This window comes from Rhinolophus sinicus, chromosome 12 (assembly GCF_057876585.1).
Source record: "Rhinolophus sinicus isolate RSI-liver-muscle chromosome 12, RSI-T2T, whole genome shotgun sequence".
NCBI classification, from domain to species: Eukaryota; Metazoa; Chordata; class Mammalia; order Chiroptera; family Rhinolophidae; genus Rhinolophus; species Rhinolophus sinicus.
In genome coordinates, this window is record NC_142512.1 from 34,987,365 (window position 1) to 35,002,204 (window position 14,840).

The following is a 14,840-nucleotide window of genomic DNA, read 5'->3' on the forward strand; positions in this document are numbered from 1 at the left end:
GACTATTAGAATTCCAACAAATAAGGACAGGTAGTTGCTTTGGCAATGAATTACAAAAATACAAAAGATAACTGTATTTTCATCCAAAGCTTACAATGTATTATTAGTTATATGTACCCATGTAGCATTTTGCTTCTAACCTCACAAAAATTACCGATAAGAAATGTTAGTGTCAGTATTATAATGGCTTTTTACGATTACTGGACCTTTCAAAATAGAAGCCAGATAAAATTTTTAATATGGCCAAGGCAAAGAAAATATAATGCTGTAAAGATGTCAGATATAAATCTTTTTATAGATTTATAAGTTTTAGGTGAACTGCTGACAATTGGTAAGAAAAGGAATGTCCAATTTAATTAGAACAGAGCTGAATTCCACAGTACAAGTGGATGATTGTGATCAGATTATATGCCATGCCCAACAATGGCAGCAGTTAACATTTATTGAGCATTTACCATGTGGCAGGTCCTAAGTTAGGAGCTTTAAAACATTATCTCTTTTGATATTTATGGCTGACTTTACAGAAAGAGAGAACTGAAGCTCAGGGATTACCTTACTATAATGCCTATAATCAAAATGGCTGCTTGACCAACTAATTTGATTCTCAAATGGTCAAATTCTAGAGTTTGAACTGAGGTTTTTAACCTTTTTTGTGCCAGGCGCCCTTTGGCAATTTGGTGAAGCATATGATCCTCTTCTCAAACTAATGGTGTTCCAAACATCCATAACTGAAGGAAATGCTGAATTTCAGTTAGAGGTTAGTCAAAATAAAGACGTAATGTTTTTTCCCATCCAACTTCATAGGCCCCTGACTTATATCCAGAGAATTCTGAGAGTCCATGGACCCCACATTATGAACCCCTGGTTGTGAACCCCAACAAATTAATGGAACAAATGCACTATTTGCATCAATTCTGTAGTCTTCATGTTTCAAATTTGCATACATATAAGGGCTTGCATCTCCTAACTAGTTGGCAATTCTCTCCCCCTATTCTAATGTCTTTAATTTCTTGAGTTACTTATAGTGTTTTATAATGATGAGAGACTGAGAATAGTGTTCAATAGCATATTACCACAAAAATAAATATGCTTATCATTACTATTATTATCAGTATTATTACCAAGCTATGCTTATTGAGGAAAGAGGAGAAAGGAAAATACTGAGAGGCAAAGAGAAATGCTATGTCTGTCTCAGAAGAAGCCGGTGATCAGATACCCCTTCCAGCACACCTGCAGATCCACGGTAAACATCACTACCTGTATCTTGACCAAGCCCTGGTTTATTTTCCCCAAGATGCCAGGAAGAACCAAAGCCCATTCCTTTTGATTGGTGGAATGATATGTAAAAATAATGATTACATAATGTTTTCTATTTCAATACAGAAGATGGTTTAAGGCTTTTCAACTCGAAATAAGGTCCATGGAGCATCAGCATCACCCGAGAGCTTGTTAGAAATGCAGATCAGTCCCCACCTCAGACCCAGGGAAGTAGAATCTGCATTTTAACAAGGTCCCCAGGTGATTCACCTGCACATACACGTCTGACAAGCACTGGTTTAAAGCCGGATTACATCCACTAAGAACCTACTTGGAAAGGACCACTAAAGGTGACGAGGAATACAGCAAAGGGAAAATTGGAAACACTGAAAATGAACATCCTATGTCTAAAATTGGCCTTACTCACTTTCAACCACTAGCAGCAAAGGCTGTACAGAGCTACCCGTGTCCTTCACAGCCCCCCACATACACAGTGTAACAGAGAAACTGCCTGTGAGCTGCTGAATATGCCAACGCCTCACGCAGGATTTATAATGTTCACCCAGCCAACCTCATTACAAGGCCTTTGGTTCCCAAAGGATTCATGAAGGTGTCACTACATTTTGTGGTGACGGGGTAGGGAAATACAGGGGAAGAATGGGTAAGGCAGAGGAAACAAACATTTCTAACCAATAAAATGTTTATTTTTTAAGTAGTTTATTCTTGAAAATACATTACCACCTCCAAAAGCAGTGCTTTATTCCCTTTAACTGTAACCCAAAATTCTATCACAACAAACACCAGAAGAACTAGAGAGCATCCCAATTTCTAAAGATCAGAGGTGAAATAATTTGTCCCAGGAATCGAAACTCAGGTCTTCTACCTCCCAGGCTCATGCTCTTTCTGCTACATCAATGGTTAATTTTACAGCCAAGTATTAACTGCTTTTCTGTTCTAGATGGATATGTATTTCCAAATTAGGATTTTTCCCACAATAAGTGCTCAATACAAAGTCAGTTCACTGTTTTCAAACAATTTATCTCAACACAATGACATTTTCCAAATACTAAAACAAAAGGCACTTATTTTTAATATTTCTATGGGAAGGAAAATAAGTGATTATAAATACTATGAAATGAACTCAGCTGCGGGCTGGAGGGCTGACCAGCTATGTGTTCAACAGAAACCTTACCTCTCACTTGATGCACAGGAATTAACTTTCCAGCCAGCATGTCATAGACGTAAAGCACCTTGCTGTGGGTACTCGTGGCTAAAACCTCTTCTCCATTAGCACTAAAACAAGCCTTAAAGATTGGAAACTTTTCCAAATAGATGCTCTGGATTTTAGGATTTGTTTTTCCATCAACCTGTAAGGAAGTATAAAACATTCCTTTTGGTTATTTCCACAGACCCTGTATGCTGGTAGCAAACACTTTTTCACTACAAGTCTTCATTTAAAAATGCGTACCTGAAATAGTGATACAGAATTATCTAGTGCAGCAACCATCACCACCTGTGCACAAGGATGGAACTGCACAGACGAGATCCGAGCAGCAGTAGGACGTTCAGCATTAGCATGCTGGCAGTTCTTCATCTATGGGGGAAAAAAAGCTGCAATTTTATCAGTTCAAATGGGTTAATATTATTTTCCGTAAAGCATTAAAAAAGACATTATAAAATAGTTTATATGTAGAAGAAAGTGCACTGGAATGGTAACCAGAAGACCACAGCTCTGCTACCAACTAGCAAGTCATTTTACTATACAGTAACCCGTTTTTACCACGTTGCAAATGAGAGAATTAAATCAGTAAGGTCTTGGAGCCCCAGGATATAGTCATTTCCCCAAGACACGCCTATTTGGGTTAGGAGACTGACTTGCAGGGAAATTTTACTTAAAACTCTTATGTTGGCATCGTTGCATTCATGGAACAAAATAAGAGGCACTGTGTAATCGCCCCCATGGTTCTATGGCCGGCACAAGTTGCTTATGTTCTCCAGGGTACATAGTTCTTAGTTTAAAGCAGGGGTGTCAAAACTGCGGCCCACGGGCCAACTGCAGTCCGCAATCCATTGTTAATTGGCCCGCAGCAAATTGCAAAAATATATTTAGTTTACTTAAATAAACCAGGTGAGGCAATACGTACTTCACCTCGAGTGAGTGGCCCGGCTGTTTGTGTATTTTACCGCATATGGCCCTTGGTAAAAAACGTTGAAAAAAGTTTGGACACCACTGGTTTAAAGCAATGATGCTCTCATGCATCATTTGGACCATTTTCAGTTCTTTCTTTGTTTTTATAGGTTTTTCCCTCTGCATGAAAAATTCAATTATATAGAAAACAAAGTATTACATGTATGCTTTGTTTGTAGCCACTGAAGTTAAATGTTGATGGTGACTACATTTTCAGTGGAGGTGACTTCACCCTATGAAGAGCTCAATGAATTGTCTTAAGGTGGGAGCAGACAGAATCACGGTTTCCTAATACTTTACCATCACAGGGTCCCCTTCCCCATCTAAATACACATGCCACCATTTTATAATGGGGAAAATATCTATGTCAGAGAGAAATCTATTCACTTGACAGACATTGAACTGAAGCACTGTACTGAGTACACACTTGGTTACCACAGTGAACAAACTAACACGATGAGGAGTTAGAAAGCCACTGGTGTAGGCCACTTTAGATAGGATATCCAGGAAAGGCCTTTCTACGGTGTCAGTTGAACAGAATGGTAATGAGTTGACCATTAGCAGTGCTTGAAGAACACACAGGCAGAAGGAAGAGCAAAGGTTCTGAGACGAGGAATGATTTGGCACATTCAAGAAACAGAAAGGCCTGCATGGCTTGAGGAGGAAATATGGGAAAAAAGGTCTGAGACGAAGTTTTAGGTAGGCAGAAGCCAGATCGTGAAGGGCAGTGATAAGGAATTCAAAAGTTTTCAAAAAGCAATGAAAAGTGATACCACCTGATGTTTTATTTTTAAAAGATCCCTCTGGCTACTACATGAAGAGTTTAGGAGAAAGTAAAGTGGAAGTGGGACTAGTGACAAAGCTACTGCAGTGTACCACGTGGCAGATGACAGCAGTATGAACTAGGGTAGGGCCAACAGAAATAAAGAGAAATGCAAAAGGAGAAACCAAATAGGATTCCTAAAAGATTTCTAGGGACAAAATTTAATCCTCTTAAACATTTTTGATTAAAAAAAAGAAAACAAGTATAAGTATTGACCAAGGCAAAATGACAGCAAACACATTTAATCCCACAGATAGAAGGAATCCTATAACTGGGAAACATACTGGATTTCAGAGGTAATTAGCTAAACAGGCCCAACTTCACTGACGCTCACCTTTAAGATTCCTTTAGGAAGAGAAGTTGATGTGGATATGAAATTCCCAGTCCTTTGCAACAAATCATCTTCATCCTCTTCACTTTCATCTAAGTCAAACAAACCCACAAGGCCGATCTTTAGAATCAATGAGATGACCATTACCTACCCCAAACATGTAGAGTTCAAACTTCAAATCCCTTTCCAGCCTCCCAACCTCAACCACTTTCTTTAAGCTTCAATTAGTAAAACTAAAACAGCAAAACAAATTTGAAGGAAACGAACAAGATGACACAGAGCTCAGTATATATGGTTAAAATCAAAGCCTGACTCTGGAATGAAAGACGCGTTCACCGAAGGTGACTAAAGGAAGATGAAACGAAGTTGAAATAAAGTCACAGCATTTAATTTAAAAAGACCTCTTTTAACTGTGGCAAATTTGGCAAATAGGGTGGCCAGCAGACCCAGCTTAACAATTCACATGCAGAAGAGCTAGACCTTTTAGTTGACTGAAAGATCAATGTCAGCAAACTGTATATCAGAACTTCAAAGAGAGCTAATAGGGCTGCTTTTCCTAGGAGATGACAGACCATTCTAGAAAAGACAGCTGAGAAGCTGAGCAGTTTGTAAAACACTGTTGGGGCTAAGAGGGTAAAAATCAGCACTAAAAGTCCACTGAAGTTCTTGGTGTGTGTGTGGGGGGGGGGGGTATGGTAAACACCAGGCTTTGGATTGGGGACACAAAAGGCTACACCTTGAATTAAGGGTGAAATAAAAAAATTATGAGAAAATCTTCCAGGAACTAAAAATCCAGCTTTGAATCCTCACAATCTCTCACTGGAATAAGTTCTGAGACTGCTAGTGCCCCCTGCCCCACCCCCCACCTAGGAACAAATACAGTTCACCCTTGAACAATACAGGTTTGAACTGCGCAAGTCAATTGAACAAAATCCATATATACGTGGACCCACACAGTTCAAACTTGCATTGTTCAACTGTATACAAATTCTCTGGAGAAAGATATCATTGTCCTAGGTTTCTAGTCAATACGATTTTTCATATGCAATGTTCAGCACTCAATGAAATATATCCAGGTCAAGATAACTTGACTGAAAACCTGAGGAATAACAGACAATCTTCACAGGAGCTCTAGATAGTGGAGTTATCAGACATAAACCAAAAACATTATATTTAATATGTTTTTAGAATAACGAAAGACAAGATTCAAGAACTGACCTAGAGAAATTAATTTTAAGATCCCAAATGGTATTTTTTAACAGTATATTAAAATTAGTTAGAGAATTAATGGTGTGGAAAATGGATCAGAAAGAATATCCAGACTAAAGTACAGAAAGGAAAAAGATAGAAAATACAGAAAAGAACACAGAATATGTTTTTAAAAAATTTTAACATACATGTAAAAGAACACAGAATATGTTTAAAAAATTTTTAACATACATGTAATCGGTAGACTAAAACAGAAATATCTGAAGAGATAATAGGTAAGTCTTTCCAAAACTTAAAAAGACATCAAGCAATTTTAAAAGCACTATAAAAACCACCAATTAGAATAACAAAGCAAGCAAAAAAGATGGGGGGGTGGAGGGGCACACAAATTAACAAAATAGCAACAATAAAACAATACATAATACTAAGGAATTACTGCTGATTTTTGAGATGTATGATAATAGCATTGTAGTTAGGTTTCAAGGGGAGAGTACTTCTCTTTTACACTCAGGGAAGTTTTAATGATAAAAACAACACCTGACATGTTGGTAAAAACTGTGACGCTGTGTCCTAGTCACCAGTCTGCCAATAAGAAACACACCTTGGACAAGCTGATTTTACCTTTTTGAATCTCACTCTCCTCACATGTAAAATGAATGACTCCAACTAGGGTACCCCAGATCACAGCACACTGGCTCACTGCTGACCTGATCTATTTCCTTTTTCTCCTGGGCACAAAGTCACATTACATTTCCTGGTATCCCATGCAGTTAGTGTGGCCTCATGACTGAGCTCTGGCCAATACACTGTAGGTAAAAGTATCATATACCACTCCCACAACAGGCCAATAAAAACCTCCCTTGGGTGAGCCTCTCTCTCTTCCCCAATAAGCCAACAGGATGTGAACATCTTAGGCAACTTTGAAAGACCCAGCCTGAAGATGGCAGAACCTCTATAATCTTGGGTCCTTGAAGTAGATAATCACCTTCTCACTCCCCAATTTTACTCACATAAAAAAACAACTTCTACTGGATTAAGCTACTAGGACCTGGGAAATTTTCTATTTCAACTGCTAGCATAACCTTACCTATAATTGCATGGATCTAAAATGTTGTGATTCTATGAAAGCAGCATTCTAAGATGGATAATAAAATTATATTTTGCCCAGGAGGGCAAACTGGTGACCCAGGGTACAGAAATTATGTCATGTAAAAAAAAAGGTTAAATGACAAGGGATATTTGACACTTTGAAAAACAAACTTGGGGCCGGCCCAGTGGCTCAGGTGGTTGGAGGGCCCTGTGCTCCTAACGCAGAAGTTGCTGGGCCGATTCCCACATGGGCCAGTGAGCTGCGCCCTCTACAGCCAAGATTGTGAACAACGGCTCTCCCTAGAGTGGGGCTGCCGCCGGCTACCGTGTGCCACTATGAGTGGCCGGCAACCATCGGTGGGCTCCTGTGCTGCCATGAATGGCCAGCAGCCAGCGCAAGTGGCTGGCAGCCGGCAAGAGCTGCCGTGAGCTGCCGTGAGCCATCGACCGTGGTGACCGACTGCCTCAGCCAGGGGGAGCGCAACGCTCACAATACCAGCACGGGCCAGGGAGCTGTGTCCTACACAACTAGACTGAGAAACACTGGCTTGAACGAGAGTAAGGCAGGCAGAAGAAAAGGGGGGGGGGGGGGGACTTGGACAGAGATTTCTCAAATAACAGAAGAGTTTTAAATGAAAGAAAGTTAAGATTATGTATTTTCAAAACGTAGGACTACAGAGTGTAGGGAGGTAAATTTCAAAACAGGAAAAAATCCTAACAATTAGTTCTTAAAGAAAAGAGAAGGGGAAGAAAGAGTACAACATTATTTGATACATTTCAGCAGAGGCTAAATTATCACCTAAGAGATGCTGTAGAAAAGATTCTTGCAGTGGACAGTCAGGCTACATCACTAAGATGCCTTAGACCTCTACAAGTCTCTGGCTGGAAACCAGAAGGTACATGTCTACTTAATAACAGATTGAGTTTTCCAATGTAATTATGTACAACTGGCTCCTTGTATGGGCTCCCTGTACATGAGTACCAGAGGACTGACAGGGATGGGGAGAAGGGAGGGAGAGGTGGTGGTGGTAATCCAACAGAAACTCATCAGATATCAAGGACGCTAAGGAAGGAGCTCCTGCATTGTGTTGGAGGATATACTCTGGACTCCCTAATTTCACAGGTCAAGTCCAAGTCTAAAATATATAACTCCAAGCACATAATTCAGATCTTGGCTAAACCACCCATAGTTACAATATAAGTAAAGGATCTAAAAAGCAGAACAGTTATAGTACAAGCCAAACTTAAAACCTGGAGTTGAAAAATAAGTTTTTCTAAAGTGACTGATCATCTGGGCCTGAACTGACATGTGCTCCTTAGATTTGAAAATACCCCATTTACTAACGGACGGCTAGATAAGCTGCCAATGTCTTTAGAAGGGACTGAATCAACAAGTAATAGTACTACTTATTTTTCCTTCATCCTATGACACCATGCAACATACTTCTGCTTAGAGGGGGAAAAAAAAATCATAAAACTCATCCATTATCATCCTTACAGTGGGGAACATGCTATTAAGTAGACCTTACACTATTGGAAAAGGGCTTCCCTCAGAGAAATGAGACTTCAAAACCAGACCAAAAAAAAGCATTAGAAACACCAGGTTTTAATGAGCCTCATGAGATAGCTCAAATAATAAACCAGCCCAGAGCAGGAATAGGGAGTTATTTACTGACTTAAACAGGTATCAACACTCACCATCTGAAGATGTGTTCTGCTTATTAGTCTCCACCCAGGCAGGTACTCCCCCCATGGCATGCTGGAATCTAAGCAAAATACAAAAAACTTTGGTAACCGTTACGTTCATTGAGATTGATACATTTAAAGAGTACAGGTTAGTTCATCCTTAAGGGCCTGTATAGAATCTCTTCCAGAGAAATTATTATCTTTAAGAACAGCAGGGAAGGGCTAACTCACACAGAATAGTCCCAACATGCTGACATTGGACACTTTCATGAACTTCTAACCCTCTAAACTAAGTCCTGTATAAAAAGACAAAAATAAATAAACTAGTCCTGTACACAAGACACCTGGACACATATTTGTTGTTAAGAATTTACATCTAGTTACATGGTTGTCTTATTTATTCATATTAACACATCCCAGGTCTTGGAACTAGGCAAAGAAGTCTCTTTGTGCTTATAACCCAATGCTGTAGTACACAGAGTACATGGTAGAACATGTCTGAAAGAAAATGACCAGACTGGTAACAGCATACAAAACTTCCATCACATAAATAAAATGGTTCCATCCTTTAAATAAAATGGGATTTTCACTCTGGACAAAGTAAGCTTTAGGAGAAGCATGATAGTTACATTCTGAAGAGCTGGTATCTAGAAAAGTGCAGTCATTCTAATTGTTTAATGCAGAAGTACAGAGAAGCCCAGCAAACCAAGCCCACTAGCTATAAACAACCAAAAAACCTGACAAAAAGATATGAAACTGTTTTCAGAAATTAGACAACACGGGACTGTGGTCCCTGCAAGAAAGGAAACGACATGGTGAGCCCTACCATCACCAGGATGTCCCCCGAAGGCATTTTTTTTAAAAAACCCTGGCACAGAGCCAACGAAAAAAAGATCAGACTTGAAAGAAAATGAGAACAACTAGAAATGAAGAGGCAGTGGACTGTAGAAGAGAAAGAGTTCCAGAAATCTGCATAGGAGTCTGCAGATACTTTTGCTGAATACTAAGCTGCACACTCACAGGATGAAAACTCCATGAGGTCGTGCAAAGAAAGCTACTAGGGAGCTGTAAGTTGCACAATACCAAAGCTCAGACACTCAAGTTCCAACCAGTTAGAGGGAAGGTCCTCACTGAACACTCGGGGCATTCAGTAGAGATCCCAGAAAGGGCATGCCTTAGTAATGGAGCTAAACCAGCCCAGCGTATAATATGCTACTCTAGTACAAAGCTGAAAACAAATCTTGAAAGGATCAAACTGATCTCCAAGCCAATTAACTTCCTGCCAACACAAAGTTCAACACTCATTAAAAGCAAAATACAAAATCTAGACACTGACAACTTAACATTCACACTCCTCAGAATCCAATCAAAATTACCAGACATGCAGAGAAGCAGAAAACCATGGCCCATAATAAGTAGAAAAATCAGTCAACGGAAACACAGAATGACAGACATAAGAAAAGTAGCACACAAGAACTCTGAAATAGCTAATACAAATAGATTCAAGTCTTTAAAGGAAGCGTTCACATAACTAAAGGGAAAAATAGGAACTAAATAAAACTCAACAAGGTCTCAAGTGGAAAAGATCTTCTAAAGCTGAAAAATGTAATGCCTGAAATAATAGACTCACTAAATGGGCTTAACAGGTTCAAGACTACATATTACATGGTTTCATTTAGATGACACTCTGGAAAAGGCAAATCTGTAAGGATAGAAAACACATCAGTGGTGGTCAGGAGTTAGATAGGTTAAAAGCTGAGGAAAGAGGATAGACTACAAAGGGGTATAAGAGGATTTGGGGGGAGGGTGATGGCAATGGTCCACATTTTGATTCCTTAATTGTTGTGGTGCTTACATGACTATATGTGTTTAACAAAACCCATGAAGATACTTTAAGAGTGAATTTTACTGTGTGTACATTATACTTCAATAAACCTATTTTTTTTTAAGTGATAATATGATAAACCTCTAGGATATTAAAAAGTATCACTTATAGGGGTGGCCGGTTAGCTCATTTGGTTACAGCATGGTGCTAATGACACCAAGGTTGCCAGTTCCATCCCCATATGGGCCACTGTGAGCTGTGCCCTCCTTAAAAAAAAAAAGTCACTATAAGCAAAAATAAAATATTTTTAAAGATTTTTAAAGATCTGTAAGTTTAAACTGGAAGAATCAATATGAAACCATTATTTTAAAACATACATTTATTTCCTGGCTCTGTTCAACTAAAAGAACCTAGAAGTTGTGAAAAAGAGATGGTTTACCATATACAAATGAAACAAGCAAGTAAGCAATACCATCACTGATTATATTTGGGTGGTGAGGTTACAATTTTTTTCCAGATATTTTTGGAATATACTAAAATTTAATCATTTGTCCCAATAGCACTGCTATTACAGCCAAAGACTGAGTGAATCAAAATAAACTGGTTATAAACACCTCCTGGTTAAATTGCATGAAAAAGGATACTTACTCTTCTTTAAGTCTTTTTTGAAGTTCATCTTTTGACAGTTTATTTTCACTGGCGTTTTTCATCATATCTTTCCGAAAACGATTGCTTATCATGTCAACCCTATAAAAAACAGAAGAGCATACTTTAAATGACTTTTAAAGAACCAACATAAATAGCTGTCGCCTTTAGTGGTTAGAGAAAACATTTAATTGAACAATATATGTCAAGATTTATAAGACCTGAACCATCTCAGACACACATTCTCCACTCTTCCCAAAACAGAAAGGAGTCTCCAATATTTCAGACCATCTAGTTTACTCTTTGAAGAACTAATATTTCAAGTTCATAATGACTTATCTAGACATGGCTTATGCCATTCACCTAAATAAATTCTAGGTAAAACAAAGAATATAAAAAAAAAAAAAAAAAAAAAAACCTTAAAATACTACGAAGGAAGAATATAGGCAAACATTTCTCTCTCTCTGATGGACTTTTTACTGTTAAAAACAACAACAAAAAAAGGAAAAAAATTCACAGATTTGACTATCTAAAAATGTAAATACTCTGTCCGACAACATTAAAAACAAAATTAAAAGGCAAACAAGGCTGGGAGAAAAATCTACAATAAATTTGCCATATCAAGGTCTGAAATTCTCAGTATGTAAGGAGTTGATATAGCAAGATCATTAAGAAACAGTCTCATCCTGCCATTTGTGACAACATGAATGAACCTGGAGGACATAATGCTAGGTGAAATATGACAGGTACAAAGGAAAAATACTGAATGATCTCACTTATATAACCTAAAAAAAGTAAAACACATAGAAGCATAAAGTAGAATGGTGGTTACCAATGGTGATGAAGTGGGGGACATGGGGAGACGTTGGTCAAAAGGTACAAAGTTGCAGTTATGTAGGATGAATAAGCCTAGAGCGCTAATATACAGCATGACTACAGTTAATAAGACTGTATTGTATAGTACAAATTTACTAAGAGAATAGGTTTCAGGTGCTCTCAACACAAAAATGGTAATTATATGAGACAAATATGTTAATTAGCTTTGGAAATTATAGTTAATTCATATATGAACTATAATACATCCATTTAAAAATGTTTATACAGGTGTTTTTTTAAAGTGGGGAGAAAGGTGTGCAATATACTCATTCTCATCTATTCAAGTACATATTGTGCGTTATTAGCTAACTTTTCTTAGCCTTTTCTCGGTTTCAGGTATTATGCTAAGAGCTCTCCATACACTATCGTGTTTAATCTCAAAAGCCTTCTGACATAATTACTATCATCATTCCCATTTTATAAACTTGTCCATGGTCAGTTAGGAACTGGTCAAATTAGGAGGCAAACGCAAGTCTCGACTGCAAAGAAGAGAAGAGAGAGGGCCAACATGTTGAGTGGTTCTACCTTGGTGGCTGGATTAAGAATGACTTTTCCTATACTTTCCAATTATTTTTCAAATCTTCACATAATCATATATTCATAAAGAGAACTTTTTACAAAATGTGCAATATAATTTTGAAAAGTATTCAGAGGGATTCTGGAAGAAAAGTTAGGCAACTTACATTTCCTCATCTTCATCTTCTTCATCCACCCAAACTGGCTTCTTTTGAGGTGGGAAATTATCTTTTGCTTCATTCTCCACTTCAGAGTCACCTGAGTCTTCCTGTGCTTGAACCTTTAGAAGACAAAACGCTCTCAAGCACTGAATTTTTCACATCCAATGGTGGCAGACACACACATCTTGAAGTCAAATGGCTTGTAGAATGGTTTGCTTTTACAACCCTCTGATGAACTAGGACAGAATGCTACCACAGCAAATGCTGGAGACAGAATAGAAAATAAGATTAGAGAACGGCACCACAGGCTGAGCAGGTGAAGTAAGATGGAGCAGTCAAGGAGTGAAAGTCTACATGCTCACAGGAAAATACCAAGTAAGACAAGAACAACAAAAGGAAGATGACTGATAAAGAAAGGGGGGGCAGTGCGGGAGACCCAGAACTCCAGAAATTAAGGGACGAGGCAAACTAGCATCAAAAATAAAATAACATGGCCGGCCCGGTGGCTCAGGCAGTTGGAGCTCCGTGCTCCTAACTCCGAAGGCTGCCGGTTCGATTCCCACATGGGCCAGTGGGCTCTCAACCACAAGGCTGCCAGTTCAATTCGACTCCCGCAAGGGATGGTGGGCTGCGCCCCCTGCAACTAAGAATGAACACAGCACCTTGAGCTGAGCTGCCACTGAGCTCCCAGATGGCTCAGTTGGTTGGAGCGCATCCTCTCAACCACAAGGTTGCTGGTTCGACTCCCGCAATGGATGGTGGGCTGTGCCCCTGCAACTAGCAACGGCAACTGGACCTGGAGCTGAGCTGCGCCCTCCACAACTAAGACAGAAAGGACAACAACTTGAAGCTGAATGGCACCCTCCACAACTAAGATTGAAAGGACAACGACTTGACTTGGAAAAAAGGCCTGGAAGTACACACTGTTCCCCAATAAAGTCCTGTTCCCCTTCCCCAATAAAATCTTTAAAAATAAATAAAATAACACAACTGAATATCATAGTTAACTCATTTCATATTCTTAGACATACCTCGTCTCCATTTTTCTTAACCGTTCTTGACCCCCTACCTTTTCAAACAAACTTTATACTGTCCTATCAAGTCTAAATGTAGACCACAGAGCACTCCCTAAAGTGAGCTTGAGCTTTCCCAAAACCACATGATAGAAACGTCCAAATGATTTCTACTTGCTGTTACCAGCCTATGATCCTTCAAAACCCAACAAATCCCACTTCATGTAGACTGTTTCTTTCCCTGACTAGGAAACTGTCACACAGTTCAGCACTTTTCCAGTAGTAGTTCTCTAACTCCCTACTAGGTTTCTGCAGCTTCATCCATAAGCACCCAAAGGAGGTTCTGGCAATCAATCAGTTGATACTTGCTAGGTCCACGTTCATTTAACAGACTGCATAATTCTCAGTGAGGCTTTACTTGACCATTCTAAGTAAAATGTCACAGACCTTCTCTCTACACACACTTATCTCCCTTTTCCCGAGTGCTTTAATGTTTTTCTTTCCAGCACTAGTCAGTGACATACTTGAGTTTTACAGTAGTACTTATCTCCTTTATTTTCTGCCTCTGCCACTAGTACTCCAGGAGGGCAGGATTTTTGTCAATTTTTATCCACTGCTGCTTCTCCTCCAATGCCTAGAACAATGCCTGGGACTCACTATCTTCGGAAAAAATCCCAGGTATATAATAAAAAGGAGAGAAAGTCTGCAAAAATTGTAACAACTCAAGAGTTTTTACAACCAGGAAAAAAGTATCTAGTACCCGACAGGCTCACAAATACTTGAAAAGACGAATACATACATGGTCATTCTCAAAAACTGGCGAGTCAATCACTTGGGGAGATGTTAAAAGGCAGATTCCCAGGCCCGTGCCCACGAATTCAGACTCCACAAACCAAGTGGAACTCCTGAATCACCGCAAGGTACTGAGGCAGGCGATCGTACGGACACAAGGAAAAAAACACTGAGTTTGAGGATAGTGGGGCTGAATCACGAAAGATGCGCATGATCGCAGTTCGCCAAACAAATACGTGTTGAGCGCCTGCTGGATACTAGGCGCAGAGGCTCCCACGGGGGCGGGGAAAGGCGCGGTCTCCGCCCTCCCAAGACTTTCCGTTTGAGCCCCGTCGGCGCCCGCGTTCTCGGGCTCCCTCCCACCTGAGAGCTCCCCGGCGTCGCAGGTCGCCTAGACTCCGTCCCCGGAGGCTTGCCGCCTACCGCGCG

The 14,840-nt window shown here is 39.5% G+C and overlaps 1 protein-coding gene across 1 annotated transcript in view; it reads right to left on the reverse strand.

The window, feature by feature from the left end:
* UTP18 (UTP18 small subunit processome component) overlaps window positions 1-14,840 on the reverse strand; it is a 31,515-nt gene that overhangs the window by 16,192 nt on the left and 483 nt on the right. Inside the window, exons 2-7 of the mRNA XM_019731015.3 lie at window positions 12,613-12,725; window positions 11,057-11,155; window positions 8,596-8,663; window positions 4,603-4,691; window positions 2,726-2,851; window positions 2,450-2,624 (exon numbers count right to left, since the gene is read on the reverse strand). Of these exons, the coding sequence (XP_019586574.3) occupies window positions 2,450-2,624; window positions 2,726-2,851; window positions 4,603-4,691; window positions 8,596-8,663; window positions 11,057-11,155; window positions 12,613-12,725 (670 nt within the window). The remainder of the gene's footprint in view (window positions 1-2,449; window positions 2,625-2,725; window positions 2,852-4,602; window positions 4,692-8,595; window positions 8,664-11,056; window positions 11,156-12,612; window positions 12,726-14,840) is intronic.